This window comes from Hemitrygon akajei, chromosome 6 (assembly GCF_048418815.1).
Source record: "Hemitrygon akajei chromosome 6, sHemAka1.3, whole genome shotgun sequence".
Taxonomy (NCBI): domain Eukaryota; kingdom Metazoa; phylum Chordata; class Chondrichthyes; order Myliobatiformes; family Dasyatidae; genus Hemitrygon; species Hemitrygon akajei.
The window spans coordinates 25,735,051-25,755,547 of NC_133129.1; the positions used below are offsets into that span (position 1 = coordinate 25,735,051).

The window sequence follows — 20,497 nt, forward strand, 5'->3', positions numbered from 1 at the left end:
GTGTTTTGAATTTTTTCCAGATTTTGGAATATATAACGAGATAGCTTGGGATCGCCATAATTTCGGACTTTGAATTTGTCTGCTGCTGATAAGCAGTCATTGACTTGCCATCACGTACTTAACAGTAAATATTATTACACACTATTAAAATAGTGAAAATGTGTGCAGGGTAACAAAAGCAACACAGCGGCATCAGGAGAATACCTGAATCAGCTGTTGTATAACAACAAAGAACAGCAAGTTTTGTCTCCACTTACCGTGCTGTTTTTCGATTAAAGTAGTATTTGTGTTTTACACTTTTAATACCTTACATAAAATCTAAAAAGAATTGTAGATTTGTTCATGTTAGATTTCATCAGCGACGTTTTGAAAAAAGATTTAGTGCCATTATGTAAGGTATAAACCCAATCAGCATTGTAGATTTCTTCTGTTGCTAGATTTTTTTGTGATCAGCAGCAGTTTTAAAACTTTAATCCCATGCCTTAAATTTCTGCAGCTGGTCTGCTGAATATTCACAATTACCTTCCATTTTCGGTTTATGATAGATCTTTGCTTGTTTCATGATTGGCATACCGTGAAGCGGCATATGTTCACTCCAACGCTGACGGTACAAGATCGATCTTCATTTTTTTGCTTTGTACAATATTTTTCATGAACTTCTGTTCATTACATCTGTAATGTCACGTCTCAGAACTGTCTGGTGCGCAGAGACCTGTGCATCACCTGGGAGCCTTTCCAGTGTCTTTTGGAATTTTCCATTTGTGACGTCATGTCAGTGCTCAAAAAAATTGATTTTGGAGGTTTCCAGATTTTGTAATTTCAGATAAGGGATGCTCACCCTGTAGATCTTCATTTTCAAAGAAAACTATTTAAATGGATTTGCAAATGGCAAAGGGATTTGTGGATCCCTGCTTGAACAACAAAAGCATGTACGTAATGTAGCAGCAGCAGCAGGAGGAGGAGGAGGGCAGAGGGAATGGTAGCCTTTATTTCAAGAAGTTGGAATATCAGAGTAGAGGAGTCTTACTTCAGCTGTAGAATTTCAAATCAATGCATTTCAAATCATTGTCAGAGACGTAAGCTAGGCTTGTTTGAAGAAAATACTTCTCAATTGCCATCAGCATATAACCTGTAGCACCAGAGGTCATGTACTTGTCCTCTGTTATACTAAGATAATGAATGCCTAATGTTTGATGCCCAGACCACAGTTGGAGAAATCTGCTCACTTAGTTGTCCTCCTACACGTATACAGGCAGAGGCTAAAGAGCATAGCTCCAGAGATTAGGATAAGAGGTGGTCGTGGGAGGTAGAGGAGCTGTTACGGGATTGCTTCAAGTCAGTGGATTGAGTCTTATTCGAGGACTTGTCTAGTGTTCTGAATGAATCCCCATTAGTTGTAATGGACTCTGTTAAAAATAAACAGCTATAGTCGAGTGTCTCCCCACAATCATTCAGAGTCTTTCCCGAGCAGAAGGCCTGGATGAACCATGAGATCTGAAATTTGCTCGGAGCCAGATCAGAGGCATCCGAGTCTAGTGACCAAGAAAGTTGCAAGAGGGCCCGGTATAATCTCCTGAAGGCCATCTCACGGGCAAAGTGACAATTCCAGACCAAGCTTGAATCAATGAAGGATGCTCGACAGTAGTGGCAGGGTGTAAATACTATCACCTTTCAAAAGTTAAATCAAGTAACATAGGAGACAGCAGGCCTTTGCTTACAGATGAGCTAAATGGCTTCTGTGCTCAGTTTGACCATCAAAACATGGAGTAACCATTGCAAACTCCCACATCTCCAGACGATGCTATGATTTCTGTCTCTGGATCTGACGTGTTAGCAGCCTTCAAGAGGGTGAGCCCACGAAAAGCATCCAGCCCAGACGGGGTTCCATAACCTGTGCTGATCAGCTGGCTAGTGAGATCTTTGACCTCTCAGTTCAGTAGTGTGTAGTACCCACCTGCTTTGAGCAGGCTTCAATTACTCAAGTGCCAAAGAAGAACAAGATGACCTTTTTTGATGACTATCGCCCAGTAGCACTTGCATCCAAGTTGGTGATGAAACATGTCAAGTCCTGCCTGCACAGATGAAAGTCACTTCTCCAATTTGCCTGCTGGAGCAACAGATCCACAGCAGATGCCAACTCATTGGCTCTTCACTCATCCCTAGGACATCTGGACAGCATAGGTGCATACATCTTTATCGACTACAGTTCAGCATTCAATACCAATATCCACTCAAAGCTAATAAATAAGCTCCAATACCTTGGCCTTAATACCTCATTGTGGAATTACTGAATCCTCAATTTCTTCACTTGCAGACCCTGGATGGCAACTGCTTCTCCATGATCTCTATCAGCATAGGTGCACCACAAGGCTGTGTACTTGGTCCTCTGCTCTACACATTTATACTTGCAATTGTGTGGCTAAGCACAGCTCTAATACCATATTGGAGTTTGATGACATCGCTGTCGTAGGCTGAATCAATGTATTGGGGGGGGGGGGGGTTGAAAATCTGGCTGAGTGGTATAACAGCCTCTTAATGTCAGCAAGACCAAGGAGCTGATTACAAACTTCAGGCGAAAGAAACCAGAGGTCCACGAGCCAATCCTCATTGGAGGATCAGTGGTGAAGAGAGTCAGCAACTTTAAATTCCTAGGTGTTATTATTTTAGAGGACCCAGCACACAAGTGCAATTACGACAAAAGCTTGGATGTACCTCTACTTCCTTAGGAGTTTGTAGAAATTCAATATGACATCTTCGAAAGTTGGAGCTTAGTCATGATGGCGCTAAACGGCGACTCCTTTGCTTGCATCTTTGGAAACGGCTCTGTTTCCATCTTTAATATCTCTATTTTCCCTTTTCAGGGTTCTTTTGAAGACCCTGACTTTGGTTTTACGACCGGCCATTTTCCGACACGCCAAGGGCACAGCCTCGGTTCGCCTTTGGAAGCCTAGGATCTCTGGGCTCTGGAGACGGGCGGCTCGAAGGTTGGTGTCCTGACAGACCGCTGTGTCGTTGGAGCAGGAAGTTCTTTGGCTGTGTGCCCAGGCACAGAACTTGGAAATAGCGACACAATGCACTTTTAATGTCGTAAACCAGCGAATTGTCTATGTCTCCCCTTTCGCTGTGAAACGGAGACATTTTTCTCCCTTATTAGAGAGCCTGTGATATGTTGAATACTGGGAGAATGTGTAGTCTTTGGAGTGGTGCAAGTCTGTGTCTTTGCTATTGCTTCTGCTGCATGTTTGAGTGCTCAGCGGTGGTTGCCGATGCTTTTGTTTGTGCCGGTGGGGTGGGGGGGAGATCATTGCTTGCAGCAGCTTATGTGTTGGGGGGGGGGGAGCTGGGGGGGACTTTGAGGTTCTAACATTTAACTGCCATTCATTCTTTGGGGCACTCCTCTTTTCTTGGATGGTTGCGAAGAATTTCAGAATGTATATTGTACACATTTCTCTGACATATAATGTACCTTTTTGAAACTTTGAAACTATGACAAACGTCTATAGATGTACAGTGGAGAGTATATTGACTGGCTGCATCACAGCCTGGTATGCAAACACCAATGCCCTTGAATGGAAAATCCTCCAAAATAGTGTGTATATTATGTCCCAGTCCATCATGGTAAAGACCTCCCAACCACTGAGCACATCTACATGATATGCTGTTGCAGGGAAGAAGCATCCATAATCAGGGACCCCACCACCCAAGGCAATGCCTCCATGACGTCTACCTTTTCTGCAGCTGTGACACTATCTCTGATCAACAGCGCCACGCCCCCACCTCTTTTGCCTCCTTCCCTGTCCTTTTTGAAATGTCTAAAACTCAGCACTTGAGGTAACCATTCCTGTCCCTGAGCCATCCGAGTCTCTGTAATGGCCACCACATCATATCTCCGAGTACTGATCTAAGCTCTAAGCTCAACTGCTTTGTTCACAACACTCCTTGCGTTAAAATAGATACATCTCAAACCTTCGGTCTGAGATGGAGGTTTTTTTCTTAACACCACTGCGTCAGGGTGATGACTTCTTCTCTGTAGGCTGCCTTGTTATCATTTGAGATTAGGCCAATCAACGTAGTATTGTCAGCAAATTTAATTAGTAGATTGGAGCTGTGGGTAGCGACACAGCACCAATGCTTCCAATTGTACTACTTCTAATGTATTCAAATGTTTCCCTGTCTAAGGAGACCTTGATTGAACTCGCTCCTCCAGATGTGGTCTTGCCAATGCTTTGTACAACTGAAGCACAACTTCTACTTCTGTATTTAATCTTTAATTTGTTAAAGACAGGTTACAGATTTATTTGTCACATGTACATCAAAACCTACAGTTAAATTTACCATTTGTATCAAATTAGAGCAGGAGTTTGCTACCGGGAGTCCACGGACTCCTTGTTTAATGGTATTGGTCCATGGCATGACAATGGCTGGCAAACCCTAAATTAGCGGATTGTGCTGAGAGTGGCATACAAGTGTCACCACACTTCTGGTGTCAGCATAACATGCCCACAAACTCACCAGCTCTTACTGTACATCTTTGGAATGTGGGAGGAGACCGGCGTTCCTGGCAGAAACCCCCACGGTCACTGGGACAATTAGGCACTAATTGGTGATCGCTGATGCTGCAAAGTGTTTGCACTAACCGCTATACTACAGTGACAACATATTGTATGCTTTCCTAATTACTTTCTGCATCTGCACATTAGCCTGTTGTGTATCAATCTCTAGCATACATATCTGTATATCTGTAGCATGCATTCTCTTGCCAGTTAGTTATTTTTCTTTCTTCCTGCTCAAAATGGCCGATTTCACTTTTTCTAGCATTTGTTCTCCTTTTTGGGTGGCGGGGTGGAGATGTGTCTATACCAAAGGAGGGATAAGTCGCTCCTTCCCTCTACAATCGTGCAAGTCACCCTTCGGTAAGGTATAGCCATGGGAGCAGATGGTGCATATCACAAGTTCTGGTTATGTGACCACTGACGCCAAGCAGACAATCTCTGAAGAGTATTGATAATGGCTAGGGTTACCTGTCTTGTAAAGGCACTGCCCAGGCGAAGGCAATGTCAAACCACCTTTTTAGGAAAAAGTTGCCAAGACCATGATGGCCTATGGCTTACAATTATGCTCCTTTTTCAAGATTTTTCTCACTCACTTAATCTACCTGTTCCGATATCTCTTTGTAACTTCCTTATGTTCCTGTCATTCCGGCACCGACAGTAGGAAAGTAATGTGTGGTAATATTTGCAGACTACTTTCTCCCCATACCCCCCCCCCCAAAAAAAAACATATGTAGGTTGTGTTAGTTGATGTAAATGACACATTTCACTGTATGTTTCAATATGTTCAAAGTATCTATCTATCTATCTATAGATAAATCTATTAGGAAACGAGTTAGGACAGGTGACGGAAGTGTGTGTAGGGGAACACTTTGGTTCCAGTGATCATAACGTCATTAGTTCCAACTTGATCATGGATAAAGATAGATCTGGTTCTTGGGTAAAGGTTCTAAACTGGAAAAAGGCCAAATTTGAAGAAATGAGAAAGGATCTAAAAAAACTTGGATTGGGACAGGTTGTTCTCTGGCAAGGATGTGATTGGTAAGTGGGAGGCCTTCAAAGGAGAAATTTTTGAGAGTGCAGTGTTTGTATGTTCCTGTCAGGATTAAAGGCAAAGTGAATAAGAATAAGGAACCTTGGTTCTCGAGGGATATTGGAACTCTGATAAAGAAGAAGAGAGAGATGTATGACATGTATAGGCAACAGGGAGCAAATAAGGTTGCTTGAGGAGTATTAAAAAGTGCAAAAAAACTTAAAGAAATCAGGAGGGCTAAAAGAAGACATAAGGTTACTTTGGCAGTTAAGGTGAAGGAAAATCCCAAGAGCTTCTACAGGTATATTAAGAGCAAAAGGATAGTAAGAGATAAAGTTGGTCCTCTTGAAGATCAGAGTGGTCGGCTATGTATGGAACCAAAAGAAATTAGGGAGATCTTAAATGGGTTTTTTGCATCTGTATTTACTAAGGAAACTTGCATTGAGTCTGTGGAAATAAGGCAAACAAGTAGTAAAGTCATGCAACCTATACAGATTGAAGAGAAGGAGGTGCTTGCTGTCTTGAGGCAAATCAGAGTAGATAAATCCCCAGGACCTGACAGGGTATTCCCTCAGACCGTGAAGGAAACTAGTATTGAAATTGCAGGGGCCCTGACAGATATATTTAAAATGTCGGTATCTATGGGTGAGGTGCTGGAGGATTGGAGGATAGCTCAGGTTCCATTGTTTAAAAAAAGGCTCTAAAGTAATCCAGGAAATTATAGGCCGGTAAGTTTGATGTTGGTAGTAGGTAAATTATTGGAAGGAGTACTAAGAGATAGGATCTACAAGTATTTGGATAGACAAGGACTTATTAGGGAGAGTCATCATGGCTTTGTGCGTGGTAGGTCATATTTAACCTATTAGAGTTTTTTGAGGTTACCAGGAAAGTGGATGAAGGGAAGGCAGTGGATTTTGTCTACATGGACTTCAGTAAGGCCTTTGACAAGGTCCCGCATGGGAGGTTAGTTAGGAAGATTCAGTCACTAGGTATACATGGCGAGGTAGTAAACTGGATTAGACATTGGCTCAGTGGGAGAAGCCAGAGAGTAGTAGTGGAGAATTGCTTCTGAGTGGAGGCCTGTGACTAGTGGTGTGCCACAGGGATCAGTGCTGGGTCCATTATTATTTGTCATCAATGATCTGGATGATAATGTGGTAAATTGGATCAGCAAATTTGCTGATGATACAAAGATTGAAGGTGTAGTGGACAGTGAGGAAGATTTTCAAAGCTTGCAGAGGGATTTGGACCAGCTGGGAAAATGGGCTGACAAATGGCAGATGGAGTTTAATGCAGAGAAGTGTGAAGTATTGCACTTCGGAAGGACAACCCAAGGTAGAACATACAAAGTAAATGGTAGGACACTGAGGAGTGCAGTAGAACAGAGGGACATGAGAATACAGATACATAATTCCCTAAAAGTGGTGTCACAGGTAGATAGGGTTGTAAAGAGAGCTTTTGGTACATTGGCCTTTATAAATCAAAGTATTGAGTATAAGAGTTGGAAAGTTATGGTGAGGTGGTATAAGGCATTGGTGGGGCCGAATTTGGAATATTGTGAGCAGTTTTGGTCACCTAATTACAGGAAGGATATTAATAAGGTTGAAAGATTGCAGAGAAGGTTTACAAGGATGTTCCCGGGTCTTGAGAAACTGAGTTACAGAGAAAGGTTGAATAGGTTAGGTTAGGACTTTATTCCCTCAAGTGTAGAAGAATGAGGGGAGATTTGATAGAGGTATATAAAATTATGATCGGTATAGAGTGAATGCAAGCAGGCTTTTTCTACTGAGGCTAGGGGAGGAAAAAAAACAGAGGACATGGGTTAAGGGGGGAAAAGTTTAAAGGGAACATTGTGGGGGGCTTCTTCACACAGAGTGGTGGGAGTGTGGAATGAGCTGCCAGATGAAGTGGTAAATACAGGCTCACTTTTAACATTTAAGAAAAACTTGGACAGGTACATGGATGAGAGGTGTATGGAGGGATATGGGCCATGTGCAGGTCAGTGGGACTAGGCAAAAAAATGGTTCAGCACAGCCAAGAAGGGCCGAAGGGCCTGTTTCTGTGCTGTAATGTTTTATGGTTCTAAATTGATCTAAGCATATTAGATCCCCAAATTTTGCAAATCTGCTTTCAAAGCCTTCACCTACCAATTAAATAGATTGTAAACTAATGAGGCGACTTGTGAACTTGTGGCAGCCGGGGGGAGGGGGGGGGGGGTGAATAAAGCTTTATTTATGGCTACTCTATGACCTCTGACTGTCAAGTGTACTGCTAACTAATCAGAATGATTCTTCCAGATAACACTCTGGATTATTCCTGTGTAAGGACTGACCTCTGACTTCTGTTCACAACATTTTTGAAATGCACCATGAAGTCAAAAATTAAATTCAGATTTCTGCTTGAAATTGAAAGAATTTTACTTCCGACAAGTTAGAGTCATTACATTTCCGAAAGCAGATAAGAATTGCATGTGACTTGATGGAGGTGATTCTGTCTTTTAGTTAGTTTTCTCCTGAGTTAGAAGGCAGCAATTAGTCTCACCCTGACAACTTGTGGACAAATTTCAAGCTTGAATTTCCAGCAAACTGTAAGGAGAATGCAAAACTAGGAAAATGTGGAGTGTTTAGTTTTGAGATTTGCACTCAGTGGCCACTTTATTAGGTACAGGAGTGGAACCCGGTGTGGTCTTCTGCTGCTGTAGCATATCCGCTTCGTTTCGATGTGTTGTGCATTCGGAGATGCTCTACTGCACACCACTGTAGTAACATGGTTGCTTGAGTCACTGTTCCTTTCCTGTTGACTTTAACCAGCCTCTGACCTCTGTCAGTAACAAGCTGTTTCTGCCCACAGAACTGCTGCTCAATGGAAGAATTCTTGTTTTTCCACACCATTCTCTGTAAACTCTATAGAGACTGTTGTGCATGAACATCCCAGGAGATCAGAAGTTTCTGAGATACTCAAATCACCCTGTCTGGCACCAACAGTCATTCCACGGTTAAGTCACTCGGATCACATTTCCTTCCCCATTCTGATGTTTGGTCTGAACAACAACTGAACTTGACCATGTCTGCAGGCTAGTAGGCACTGAGTTACTGCCTCATGATTGGCTGATTAGACATTTGCATAAATGAGCAGGTGTTCCTAATAAAACGGCCACTGAAAGTATAACATCTGTTTTGCTTCTCGTTGCTTTTTAAAGAAAAGTCGAAATTACTGGCAACACTCAGCAAGCCAGCTTTCATCTGTGGGGAGAAAAACAAAGCTCAAAGGGACCTGGGGGCCAACATTTTCACACACACACACACGGTGTGGTATGCAGAACGAGTTGCTGAAGGAAGCTGTAGCGGATACAATTAAGCTTAAAAGACATTTTAGGCAGGTACATGGATAGGAAAGGTTTAAAGAGATGTGGGCCAATTGCAGGCAAATGGGACCAGCTCAGGCAGGGACTTTGGTATACATGGATAGTTTGGGTCAGGTGACCTTTATCTATACTGTATAACTGACTCTAAACATAATATTTCAGACCCTCAGCACTAGGAAGTCTTTTTAAAAAGTTGGTTTCAAGTTGCAGAGAGGATGGGGAGACAGATGACTAGGACTGGGGAATATTTCTGAGGTAGCACCGAGTGTTAACATAATTTGGATAAGATCAATTCCTGCCACTGTAAGGAGCTTGTATGGGCTCCCCGTTACCATGTGTGTTTCCTCCCACAGTGTAGTAGCGTGTTAATTGGTCACTGTAAATTATCCTATGATTAGGCTGGGGTTAAATTGGGGATTGTAGGCTGGCGAGGCTTGACGGACCAGAAGGGCCAATTCTGGGCTGTATCCTAATAAATAAGTCAACAAATTTAAGTAAGGTCATCTGCCTTCATGAAAAGAAACAGTCCATGTGTATACTAAGTGAAGCAGGAAGTTTCACTGTGGAGCATGGTCAATTTTACAAACAACACCACTAAAATAGATTATTTTGCTGTTTTTAGGATCTTGTGTATAAGTTGGCTTCCACAGTTCCCCGCACAAGAGCGACCATGCATACTGTCGTGTGTCAGGAAGGTCCTTTGGGACATCTGAGATATATTGAAAACAGCAATGTTGAGCAGAATTAGCAATAAATCGGAAACACACTAGAACTAGTTCAGTATATCAAAATCCATAACTCTTATTGGTTTATAATTGTCACATGTACCAAGATAAAGTGAAAAAATTGTTTTGCATTTTTTTAATCCAGTCAAATCATTACACATTGTATTGAGGAAACAAGGTTAAACAATAAAAATGCAGAATAAAGTGTAAAAGCGACTGAAAAAGTGGAGTGCAGGTAAACAAAGTGCAAGATCACAACAAAGTAGTGTGTGAGGCCAAGCGTCCAGCTTATCATACAAAAGGTCGGTGCAGGAGCCTGATAACAGTGGGATAGAAGCTGTCCTTGAGCCTGGTGGTACAGGCTTTTGTATCTCTTCAATGGGAGAGGAGAGTAGAGAGAATGTCCAGGGTGGGTGGTGTTTTTGATTAACGTGGCTGCTTTTTACTGGGGTAGTGAAAAGAGAGGGGAAGCTGGTTTCTGTGATGTGCTGGGCCCTGTCCACAACCCTCTGTAACCATAGCCGAAGCTGTTGAAAATATTTGTTGCTTAGTATGAAGAATTGTATTTGTTCCTTTGATATGTGCTGAATGCTATTATAATTGATCCAGGTATTTGCATCAAAAATAGTAATTTCCAGCTCCTTATGAGTGTACTTTACCCCAGGTTCAGGTTGGTTTGCACTCCTCCGGGAGGATGTATTGGAGCTGCTTAAGTGCTCTGCAGTTCCTGTTCAAACCTGTTCAAGTCATTTGGAGAGCCAGCTGTACTCTTAGAGCGGAGCTTGACCTGAGCTAAAGTCTTCAGAGGGGGGAAAAAAGCTATCAAGTAGACAGTTTAACATTAACGGCACAAAAGAAGCTTAGTCTCCTCTTACGCTCATTGAGACTATCAAATTAGTTCAAAGACTTTTTTGAAGAGATGCAGTTGTTCAGTTTAGTATTAGAGAACGTATACATTGTACAACCTAAAAAAGTTACTCTTCAGAGACAACCAAGAAAACCCAAAAGGATGAATGTCAGAAAATGTTAGAACCCCAAAGCCCCCTCCCACGCACAATCAGCAGCAAAAGCATCAGCCCTCCCCCTCCCCTCCCCACTCCAGCAAAAGCATCAACCCACCACCCGCCATGCAGCAATAGCAAAGCCCCGTCCCCCCCAGAGACCACGATCTAGATTCCATCAAAAACTACTGTCCATCCCAACACTTCGACATCTCAGGCAGGCTTTCTCTCTCATGAGCAAGGGAGAGCGAGGGACACCCAACAGCTTACTGTTTCTATGTTACAATCTACAGCACGCTTATTTCGATAGGAACATACACTGATGTCTCAATATTTCAATCACCCACGGCACTTCAGTCAGCAACACCGGCGAGGGATCGGGAGAGTAAAGATTCGCTCAATTTCTCATGTACATTGAAGCATACAGTGAAATGTGTCGTTTGTGTCAAAACAAATCTCCGAGGGTTGTGCTGGGTAGCCCACAAGTGTTGCCACGCTTTCAACACCAACATAGTATGCCCAGAACCCACCAACACTCAACTTCATCACAACTGATATTTTCATCTTTTCCAAAAGTTCTTTCTCAATTCTACAAATGGGGAAACATGGTAATTGAGTATGGTAACATATCAATCATTTCATAGAAATTTGTTAGCATTTAGGTGTAATATACTTCTGCCTTTGTGTAATAACGTGGGTGAAAGTATGTACAACTTGGGTCAGGTTTAGTGATACATGAAATGGATATATTGGTGAAATTATTTTGATTCAGTCCTTTATTTTATTGATAACCTCCATTAACCGTCAATCATTGTTTCTGCATTTTGAGATTTCTTGGTCTGTGTTTTTTGCAATTTCCAACTTAAATTAACCAAAAGACTTTCAACCTTTTTTTTAGGTCGATTTGTTTCAATTGCAAGTAAATACACTGAGGCGTTATAAGAGACACTTCAAACTACAGACTAGACCTGGCCTAAATAAAGCTCAGCTAGCTGAGGTATTGTGCATTCTAAAATATTTTTTTTTGTCCTGTGCTTAGCAATGATGTGTAGCAAAGTGCAGTGAGTGAAGTTGAGCTTAAAAACACTTTAACAAATTAGGGACTTGCTCAGAGGTAAAATTAAAATCCAACCATAAACAGCACCTCACTCCAGACAGGTGATATAATTTTATTTTTAACTACATCTGACCTGAATTCAAAGTATGTAGCTGGGCTTGGCTTAGAGAGCCATGGAGTTTGAAGCTCATCTTTGGATCCCTGTGTCTGTTACAACCTCACACCTCGCTTGAGGGAGAGTTGCTTGTGAAGAGAGACTTATGGGAAATGATGGGTGGAATTGGTGCCACTAAGGGGCTTCAGAAGTTTGTATCCTCATTGACTCTTGGTTTTATTTAGCTTCTTGTACATCCATTGCTTTATTAAAATCAAAAATAATTGCTGTATGTTCTCATCATTATTTTAAAATCTGCATTTTTGTTCACCATTTTTTTTTCTGACTATTGCATTTTAAGGGGTTTGGGGAGTAATTCATAGAACACTACAGCACAATGCAGGCCATTTGGCTCACGATGTTGTGTAATCCTTAAAACCCACTTCTACGATCCATCTACCCCTTCCTTCCTACATAACCCTCCACTGGGAGAGCATGATAGCATTTTGGTTAGCACAACACTTTACAGTACAGGCGACTCAGGCTTATTTCCCGTTGCTGCCTGTAAGGAGTTTGTACGTTCTCCCCATGACCGCGTGGGTTTCCTCTGGGTGCCCCAGTTTCTTCCCACAATCCAAAGATGTACTGATAAACTGGTCATCGTAAATTGTCCCTTGATTAGGCGAGGAGTAAATTGAGAGATTGCTGTGCAATGTGGCTGGAAGGGCCTACTCGTGTTGTTATCTTAATAAACCAATAAATATTTCTATTATACATGAGCCTATCCACATCCGTTCTATTGAGGCCTTTCAACAATAGATGGGTTTCAATGAGATCCTCTTCCCCCACCCTCAATCTTCCGAATTCCAGTGGGTACAAGCCTAGAGCATCAAAAGCACCTCATATGATAAGCCTTTCAATCCCTGAATCATTTTCATGAACTTCCTTTGAACCCTCTCCAGTGTCAGCATATTGTTTCTTAGATAAGGGGCCCAAATCTGCTCACAGTACTCCAAGTGAGGCCTCACCAGTGCCTTGTTAAGCCTCAACGTTAATTATATCCCTGCTTTTGTATTATAGTCCTCTCAAAATTAATGCTAACATCGCATTTGCCTTCCTCACCACTGACTTAACCTGCAAATTAACTTCTAGGGAATCCTGAATGAGGTCTACCAAGTCCCTTTGCACCTCATATTTTTGAATTTTCTCTCCATTTAGAAAATTGTCTACACTTTTATTTCTTTATACACTTCTCAACACTGTATCCCATCTGCCACTTCTTTGCCCATTCTCCTAATCTAAGTCTTTCTCAGTCTCTTTGCTTTCTCAACACTACCTGTCCCACCCCCCTCACCTATCTTCATATCATCTACAAAGTTGGCCACAAAGCCATCAATTCTACGATTCAAATCACTGACATAAACAAAAATCAGTCCCAACACTGAACACCATGAGTCGCTGGCAGCCAACCAGAAAAGGTTTGTTTTATTCTCTGATAAAGCTGAGAAAACATGGTTATCCACTGCATCCAAGGAAGACCCCAGTTTACGACGACTACTCATAGAATTGGAGTCAGACATCTTAGGTCGAGAGAGTGGAACTATCAAAATGCAATGGTTTTTCCACTTTAAAAACTCTCCTGCACAGGTTTCACTGTCATCGTCAGATATGATGGACAGCCCCCAACACACTGCCATGTTTTTTAGATTGACTAAATTAATAAAATTAACTCAGTCGCCTCGTGCAGATAATGCACTGCCATCATACAACTTTTTTAATGATAGCATCCTCCAAATCTTTATTTTCATCGTAACATTTAAGGTGATTGCTGATATTTTAATTCTTTTTAGTTCCTAACTTGTTAAACTAGTGAAATTGTTCAATTTTCACTCCTGACATTTCCAGCATCTCCAAGCCTAAATGCTTGAAACCACAGCGAGCAAAACAACTCTAAGTTGCCCTGTTGCTTATTATTCGCCAGCTATCAGTGACAAAAATCTCTGCTCTTGGAACACAAGCACATGCAAATACTCTTGGTATGGTGTAGTGTCTAATGACCACACAAGTTCACGCGACTGGCGCTATTTATAAACTGTTCGGCAAATCTCCTGCCCCAATTAAGGAGCACAGTGGCCCAAATAAACAAAAGGAACCCTGGCTATTTTCTCCATCAGTTTTTGTTTTTGAAGAGTTGTCTCAAGTAAGTGGCTGCACCAATTAACAGATGGACCAATTAACCAGCATCCACTGTTGTTTGTTTCTTAAGGCAGCAGAACTGATTGGCACCAGATTGCTCCTCTTATCCCATAACAACCCAACGTTATAACTCCAACGTTCAGTCTCACTGAATTAAACAGGATGAACTTTGTTGGTGTGCAACTGCGTAGCAGGTTCAGCCCGAATGAGCAGAGATAAGTTTCTGTATGATGATGGAATTTCTCTTGAAATCAAGCACTCTTCTTGGTTATGTGTGTTAGTAATGTTGGTTTGCAAAAATATTTGTTCAAGCGTCAGAATCTATCACACTGGGTCATGTTTGGATTCAAGTAACTTTGAGGGTTTGCCGATGAATGCAAAATTACATTTGGACTTTTTGAGATGAGCTTGCCTTTTCCCAAGTAATTTATTTTGCACCTTTCTTTTGCAGACAATCAGCCGTCATTTTAGGACCATTCCAGTGAATGAGAAGGAAACTCTAGCCTATTTTATCTACATGGTGAAAAATGACAAAATCAGGCATGATCAGAAACCGGACAGCAACATTCACTGAAAAAGACAATATCTGTGCTTTTATTGATCACACGATCGCACAGTGACCAGAGGTTCCACTTCTAAAGTCAGTTGTATTTAACTATTTTATTGTTTAAAAGCATCTGCTAGAATTGGCATGTTTTTTACATAAAATTAATTTTGCAATTATGATTTCCAGTCTCAGAATTTTAATGTCTAGAGTATGCTATAGTTAAATAAGAGCTACAGGAAAGCAGAATTCCTTTTGTGTATTTTATTCTTGTGAGGTCCTGCTCTGAAAGAGAACGTGATGCTTTCAAACGGGCTTTTACGTTACTGAGAGCTGAGAATTGCTCAGCGTGTTCTCTCCCTTCCTAATGGAAGCCGTGCGGCCATGAACCGACAACGCCTCTCCGTGTGCAGAAGGTGGACAATGTTGCAGAGCTGTGGCAGGTCATCCACGCGGCCAGATCTCTGCGTAGCGTTTGCTATTTTTTTTTGTTAACTTGGCCTTTAATGGGACCTTGCAGCAGGAAAATGCGGCTGCGGAAAATGAAGGCACACCGACAAATCTTGTACTGCTTATTCATCCATTTTCTTTTGTGCTGTTGAACATTTATCATTGTGGGAGGTGAAACGCTGTCCTGTCTGCAATATGGTGATCAACTGTAAAGTCTGAACTTTTGTGTGCACCGGGGTTCTCTTAGGATTGATTACAGTGTTAATATTTTTCCCTGTGCATATAAACTTACAATGTACTGTACGATGACACTCAGAAATTTTGTAATGTTTACACTTGTCATCTTCATAGGGTGTGGTTACAGAGGTATGGCTTTGTTACTACTGTACCTTTATGACATTGTCAATTTTGCATTAAACAAATGTGCCCAAATTCCCTTGGATGCTGCCGACTTCCTCCAGCGTTCTGTGTGTGTCGCACAAAATCTCTGCGCTTTGTTATCTGGCAAATTCAAGAAAAGGAGGCAGTTGCCAATGCTAAAATTGAAGCATTCCATGTTGGTGCATTTCTAGTCAGCCTGTTCCTTCAAATTACACGTTGAGATGAAATTCCAAAATAGCCTGGAGACAAAATAATGTTGGAAGCACATAATGAGCGACAAAGTGTGCTTGCCCTACAGCGGTGCTTACACAGGCTGAATACACTCAGTGGCCTCTTTATTAGGTACACCTGTACACTTTGTTAATACAGATATCTAATCAGCCAATCATGAGGCAGCAACTCAATACATGCCAGCTTGCAGACATGGTCAAGTTCAGTTGTTCAGACCAAACATCAGAATGGGAAAGAAATGTGAACTAAGTGACTTTGACCATGGAATGAATGATTGTTTGTGACAGAATGGGGTGGTTTGGGTGTCTGAGAAACTGCTGATGATCTGGGGTTTTCATGCACAACAGTCTCTAGGCAAGGGGTTCCCAACCTTTTTCATGCCATTAAGCAAGGAATCCATGGATTCTAGGTTGAGAACCCCTGAGCATTTACAGAGAATGATGTGAAAAACAAAAAAAACCCTCCAATGAGCAGCAGTTTTGTGGGCGGATGTTAATTAGAAATGTCGGAGGAGAGTGGTCAGACTGGTTTAAGCTGACAGGAAGGTGATACTGACTCACATTACCATGTGTTACAACGGTGGTGAGCAGATGAGCATCTCTGGATGCACAACACTTTGAACCTTGAAGTGGATGGTCCACTGCAGCGGAAGACCACTCTGGGTTCTACTCTTCTTCTTAGCCCATGAACCCTTCTGGATGAAAGGCTGCCAACCGCGGCTTGCCGAGTCCTCTCCTCTATCCGAGAGTGTAGCCCATCTTTCAAGATCCTCCTTCATCTAGGAGTGAGGTCTCTGGAGTTTCTGCAGCTCTGGATTTTTTACTGGATGGGGTTGCTCGCCGCATGCCCAACCCTCCTCTCGCAGCTGAGCTTGGGCCTGATCACGGCAGAGTTTGGGTTCCACCCCTGTACTTAATAAGTGGCCACTGAGTGTATTTCAAATTGCATGCTGCAGTGAAGCTCCAAAACGACTGGAGTCAAATATTCATTAAAAAAATGATGGAGGCACACAATGAGCTGCAGATGTGTTTGCCCTAAAGTGGTGCTGCACACAGACAGATTGAATATGTGCCTCTTGTCTGATATGTGATACATCGTTACATGTCCAGAATAATCAACCATGTGAGAATGTCAACAGAAGATTCCTTTAACATTTTCAAATCGGCCAAGGAAACACCCAATAAATTGTGACACCTCCCCCCCCCCCAGAACATTGATTCATATTGGAAATACTGTGGTGAAGAAAACCTTCTTGATAATTTCCGATTTGTTTCCTTTTTGTAATGAGCCAAAATCATTAATGATGATTAGCCAGTTACTGCAGACTTATTAACTGTGATGTCAAGTTGCTGCTTTAATTCAAATAGTTTTGAGAATCTAATCTGGCTTCTTCATTGAGTTGTCGCAAGTTTCTTTTATTTAAAAAAAAAAGCCCTTGTATGTGCAGAAAGGTGCTGTAAGCATTTTTTGAACTGAGATCTAAACTTATGGCGTTAAACTGAGCCCTACGAGGTCAAAAGGTCCTGGAGTTCAGTTTGGCGATGAGTTAGATGATCTTGTGAAGTTGAACTGAAGTGGCCACATCTGGTGGCTGAAGAGGAGATATGTCCAACCAGAGTTTTGTTCCAAATTGACATTCACTGATCCTTGAAGCGAGATGTCCCTATGGAAGCATGGGGAGCAGGATTATGATCAAGTAGTTGTGCTCATCTCATCACGGAGGCTAGTTAGTTTAACAGTAACTTAATAGTGTAAGGTAATTCAAATATGACAGGGTGACTATCTGGAAGATTAAATTCCTGAAACTTTAATTTTGCCCTTGGTGTGTAACTGACACTCCCTACCATAGTCCTGCATAATTAGGGGCATGAAGGATTATTGTTTTGAATAGTATCTGTAAATTAGTAACCTGTATAAGTAAAACTACCACAGCATTTATGAACATTTACTCCAGCTGCGAAACTTATGTTGTGCTTCAACACTTTGCTTCTAGAAAGGTGAAGTAAGGTTATGCAGTCAAGAGTGAGGCTTAGAGGTCGAGGCAACAAGTTCCCACTTCATGCTGAGTTTGCTGATTTAAGCCACGTGTACTAAAATTGACATTTAATGCTCTGAGGAAACTTTGCCTAAATTTCCTGCCTTGTAATATTGATGCATTATTGGCTATGTAATTTACTGCTCCACATGGGGAGTGGGAGTACTCACCAATGTAAGTAGCTGATTGATGCCTCAGTAAATCAGCTTGAGAAGCGAGGACAGTTTGCACAGCTCAGTTTTATCAATTATTGGGGTGGCACAGTACTGTGGTGGTTAGCGTAACGCTATTACAATGCCAATGACCGGGGTTCTCGAAAGAAAATTAAAAAAATCTTCACGCTTGCAATTCTGCAGTGTCAAAATTCAATTAAAATAATTGTGCAGCTTTACATTTTGGTATGAAAAAAATAATAATTGTTTTCCTTTTATCCAAGTTATCATGATTGTTGTGTGCTGGGAAATATTTGGACCCAACACTAACTTGAGTGTCTCTGTCCCTTTAGTCCTTTATTAACTATCCTGCTTTATGATGCTGAACCAGTTCCTACAATCATGAAACAGTCCTCTTCATTTCCAGCAGAGGTCATACAATAGCAGTTTGAAGTAGGAAGCCGAGTCAAATGTCCTCAGGTTAATCTCATCATATCAGAAAATTTTGACTTTTTTCCCTTTTGGATCTGCCTATCATGATCTAGGGGGGAGAGGCTGGCCACAGCCATCCATTGTCAAGCTCACAGACTCTCAAGCTAGTTTGAGTATTCTTCCTTCCACCCTGCCTCCTGTTACAGACCCTCTTTCCATTCTCCCGTTGCATTTGCTCCAACGATCAGGCTTTCTGAGTAGGTGACACTGAGATTACCACCTTCTTCCCAAACCATTGTTTCCCCGCTAGGAAAGAACCCTTGATTGTGTTTCCTGCAACTCTGTTCTTACCCTCTCCCTGTGGAACACCACTAGTCACCAGTAGCCAACCAGAAAAAGCCTCCTTTATTCCCACACTTTTCCTCCTGCTAGTCGAGCAATCTTCTATCCATGCTAGTATCTTTCCTGTAATACCATGGGTTCTTGTTAAGCAGCCTGATGTGCGGCACCTTGTCAAAGGTCTTCTGAAAATCCAAGTGAAAAAATATCGACTGACACTGCCTTGTCTATCCTGCCTGTTACTTAAGAATTCCAGAAGATTCGTCAGGCAAAATTACCCCTTAAGCAAACCATGCTAACTTTGACCCATTTTATCAGAGCCTGAGAATACAAGGACATCTCTTTAGAGCAGAGATAATAGGGAATTTCTTTAGCTGGGGGAGGTGAATTTGTGGAATTCATTGCCTCATGTAGCTGTACAGGTCAAGTCTTTGGGTATATTTAAAGCAGAGGTTCTTGATTATTCAGGGCATTAATGATTACATGGAGAAGGCAGATGAATGGGGTTCAGAGGGATGATGGAACTGTGGCGCAGACTCGATGGGCCAAATCTGGTCCTAAATCTTATGGTCTCGCTCCCAGATAAAGCAGTTCCCTTAGGTACTGCTACTCATCAGCATCTTCATCCACAGCTCAAACATGATCTCTTTCAGCACCTCAAGGGAAAATATACAGAAAGGTGCCGGGAAAAGGCCAGTAACATCGTGGAGGATCCCACCCACCCTGTTCATGGACTGTTTGTTGCACTCCCATCGGGGAGGAGGCTACATAGTATTCACACCAGGACCAGCAAACTCAAAACATTTACTTTCCACAAGCAGTAAGACTGATCAACACCTCCACCCATTGACCCTCCCCACCACACACCTACCACCAGTACTTTATCATTTTTTGTCAGAGTCATCTTGTATACAGACATTCCCGGGTCTAGTGTCATTTTATGGACATACAATCAATCTTCATACATAAACTATCTTATGTATTTATACAACAACACACACAAAATGCTGGTGGAACACAGCAGGCCAGGCAGCATCTATAAGGAGAAGCACTGTCAACGTTTCGGGCCGAGACCCTTCGTCAGGACTAACTGAAAGGAGAGATACTAAGAGATTTGAAAGTAGTGGGGGGAGGGGGAAATGTGAAATAAGAGAAGACCGGAGGGGTTGGGATGAAGCTAAGAGCTGGAAAGGTGATTGGCGAAAGTGACACAGAGCTCAGTCCGCCAGAGAAAGCAGGATCTCCCAGTGGCCACACATTTTAATTCCATGTCCCATTCCCATTCTGATATGTCTATCCATGGCCTCCTGTACTGTCAGAATGAATCCAAACTCAGGTTGGAGGAACAACACCTTATATACTGACTGGGTAGCCTCCAACCTGATGGCATGAACATTGACTTCCCTAATTTCCATTAATGCCCCATCTCCCCTTCTTACCTCATCCCTGACATATTTAGTTGTTTTTTTTTCTCTCTCTGCCCATCACTCTGCCTGTTCTCCATCTCCCTCTGGTGCTTCTCCCCCCTTTTCTTTCTCCCGAAGCCTCCCGTCCCATGATCCTTTCCCTTTTCCAGCTCTGTATCACTTTCGCCAATCACCTTTCCAGCTCTTAGCTTCATCCCAACCCCTCCGGTCTTCTCCTATCACTTCGCATTTCCCCCTCCCCACACTACTTTCAAATCTCTTAGTATCTCTCCTTTCAGTTAGTCCTGACGAAGGGTCTCGGCCGGAAACGTTGACAGCGCTTCTCCCTATAGATGCTGCCTGGCCTGCTGTGTTCCACCAGCATTTTGTGTGTGTTGTTGTTTGAATTTCCAGCATCTGCAGATTTCCTCGTGTTTGCTCTTATGTATTTATATTTATTGTGTTATTTTTATTGTGTCCTTTATCTTATTGTGTTTCATTTTGTGC

General features: G+C 42.1%; 1 protein-coding gene across 2 annotated transcripts in view; it reads left to right on the forward strand.

Annotated features, from left to right (window-relative positions):
* sap30l (sap30-like) overlaps positions 1 to 15,446 on the forward strand; it is a 30,271-nt gene extending 14,825 nt beyond the window's left edge. The window contains exons 3-4 of one of the 2 annotated variants that reach the window (XM_073048005.1): positions 11,572 to 11,670; positions 14,472 to 15,446. In XM_073048005.1, coding sequence (XP_072904106.1) covers positions 11,572 to 11,670; positions 14,472 to 14,594 — 222 coding nt within the window. In that variant the 3' untranslated portion in view covers positions 14,595 to 15,446. The remainder of the gene's footprint in view (positions 1 to 11,571; positions 11,671 to 14,471) is intronic. The other variant, XM_073048006.1, reaches the window with a different exon arrangement.
* The last annotated feature ends 5,051 nt before the right edge of the window (positions 15,447 to 20,497 follow it).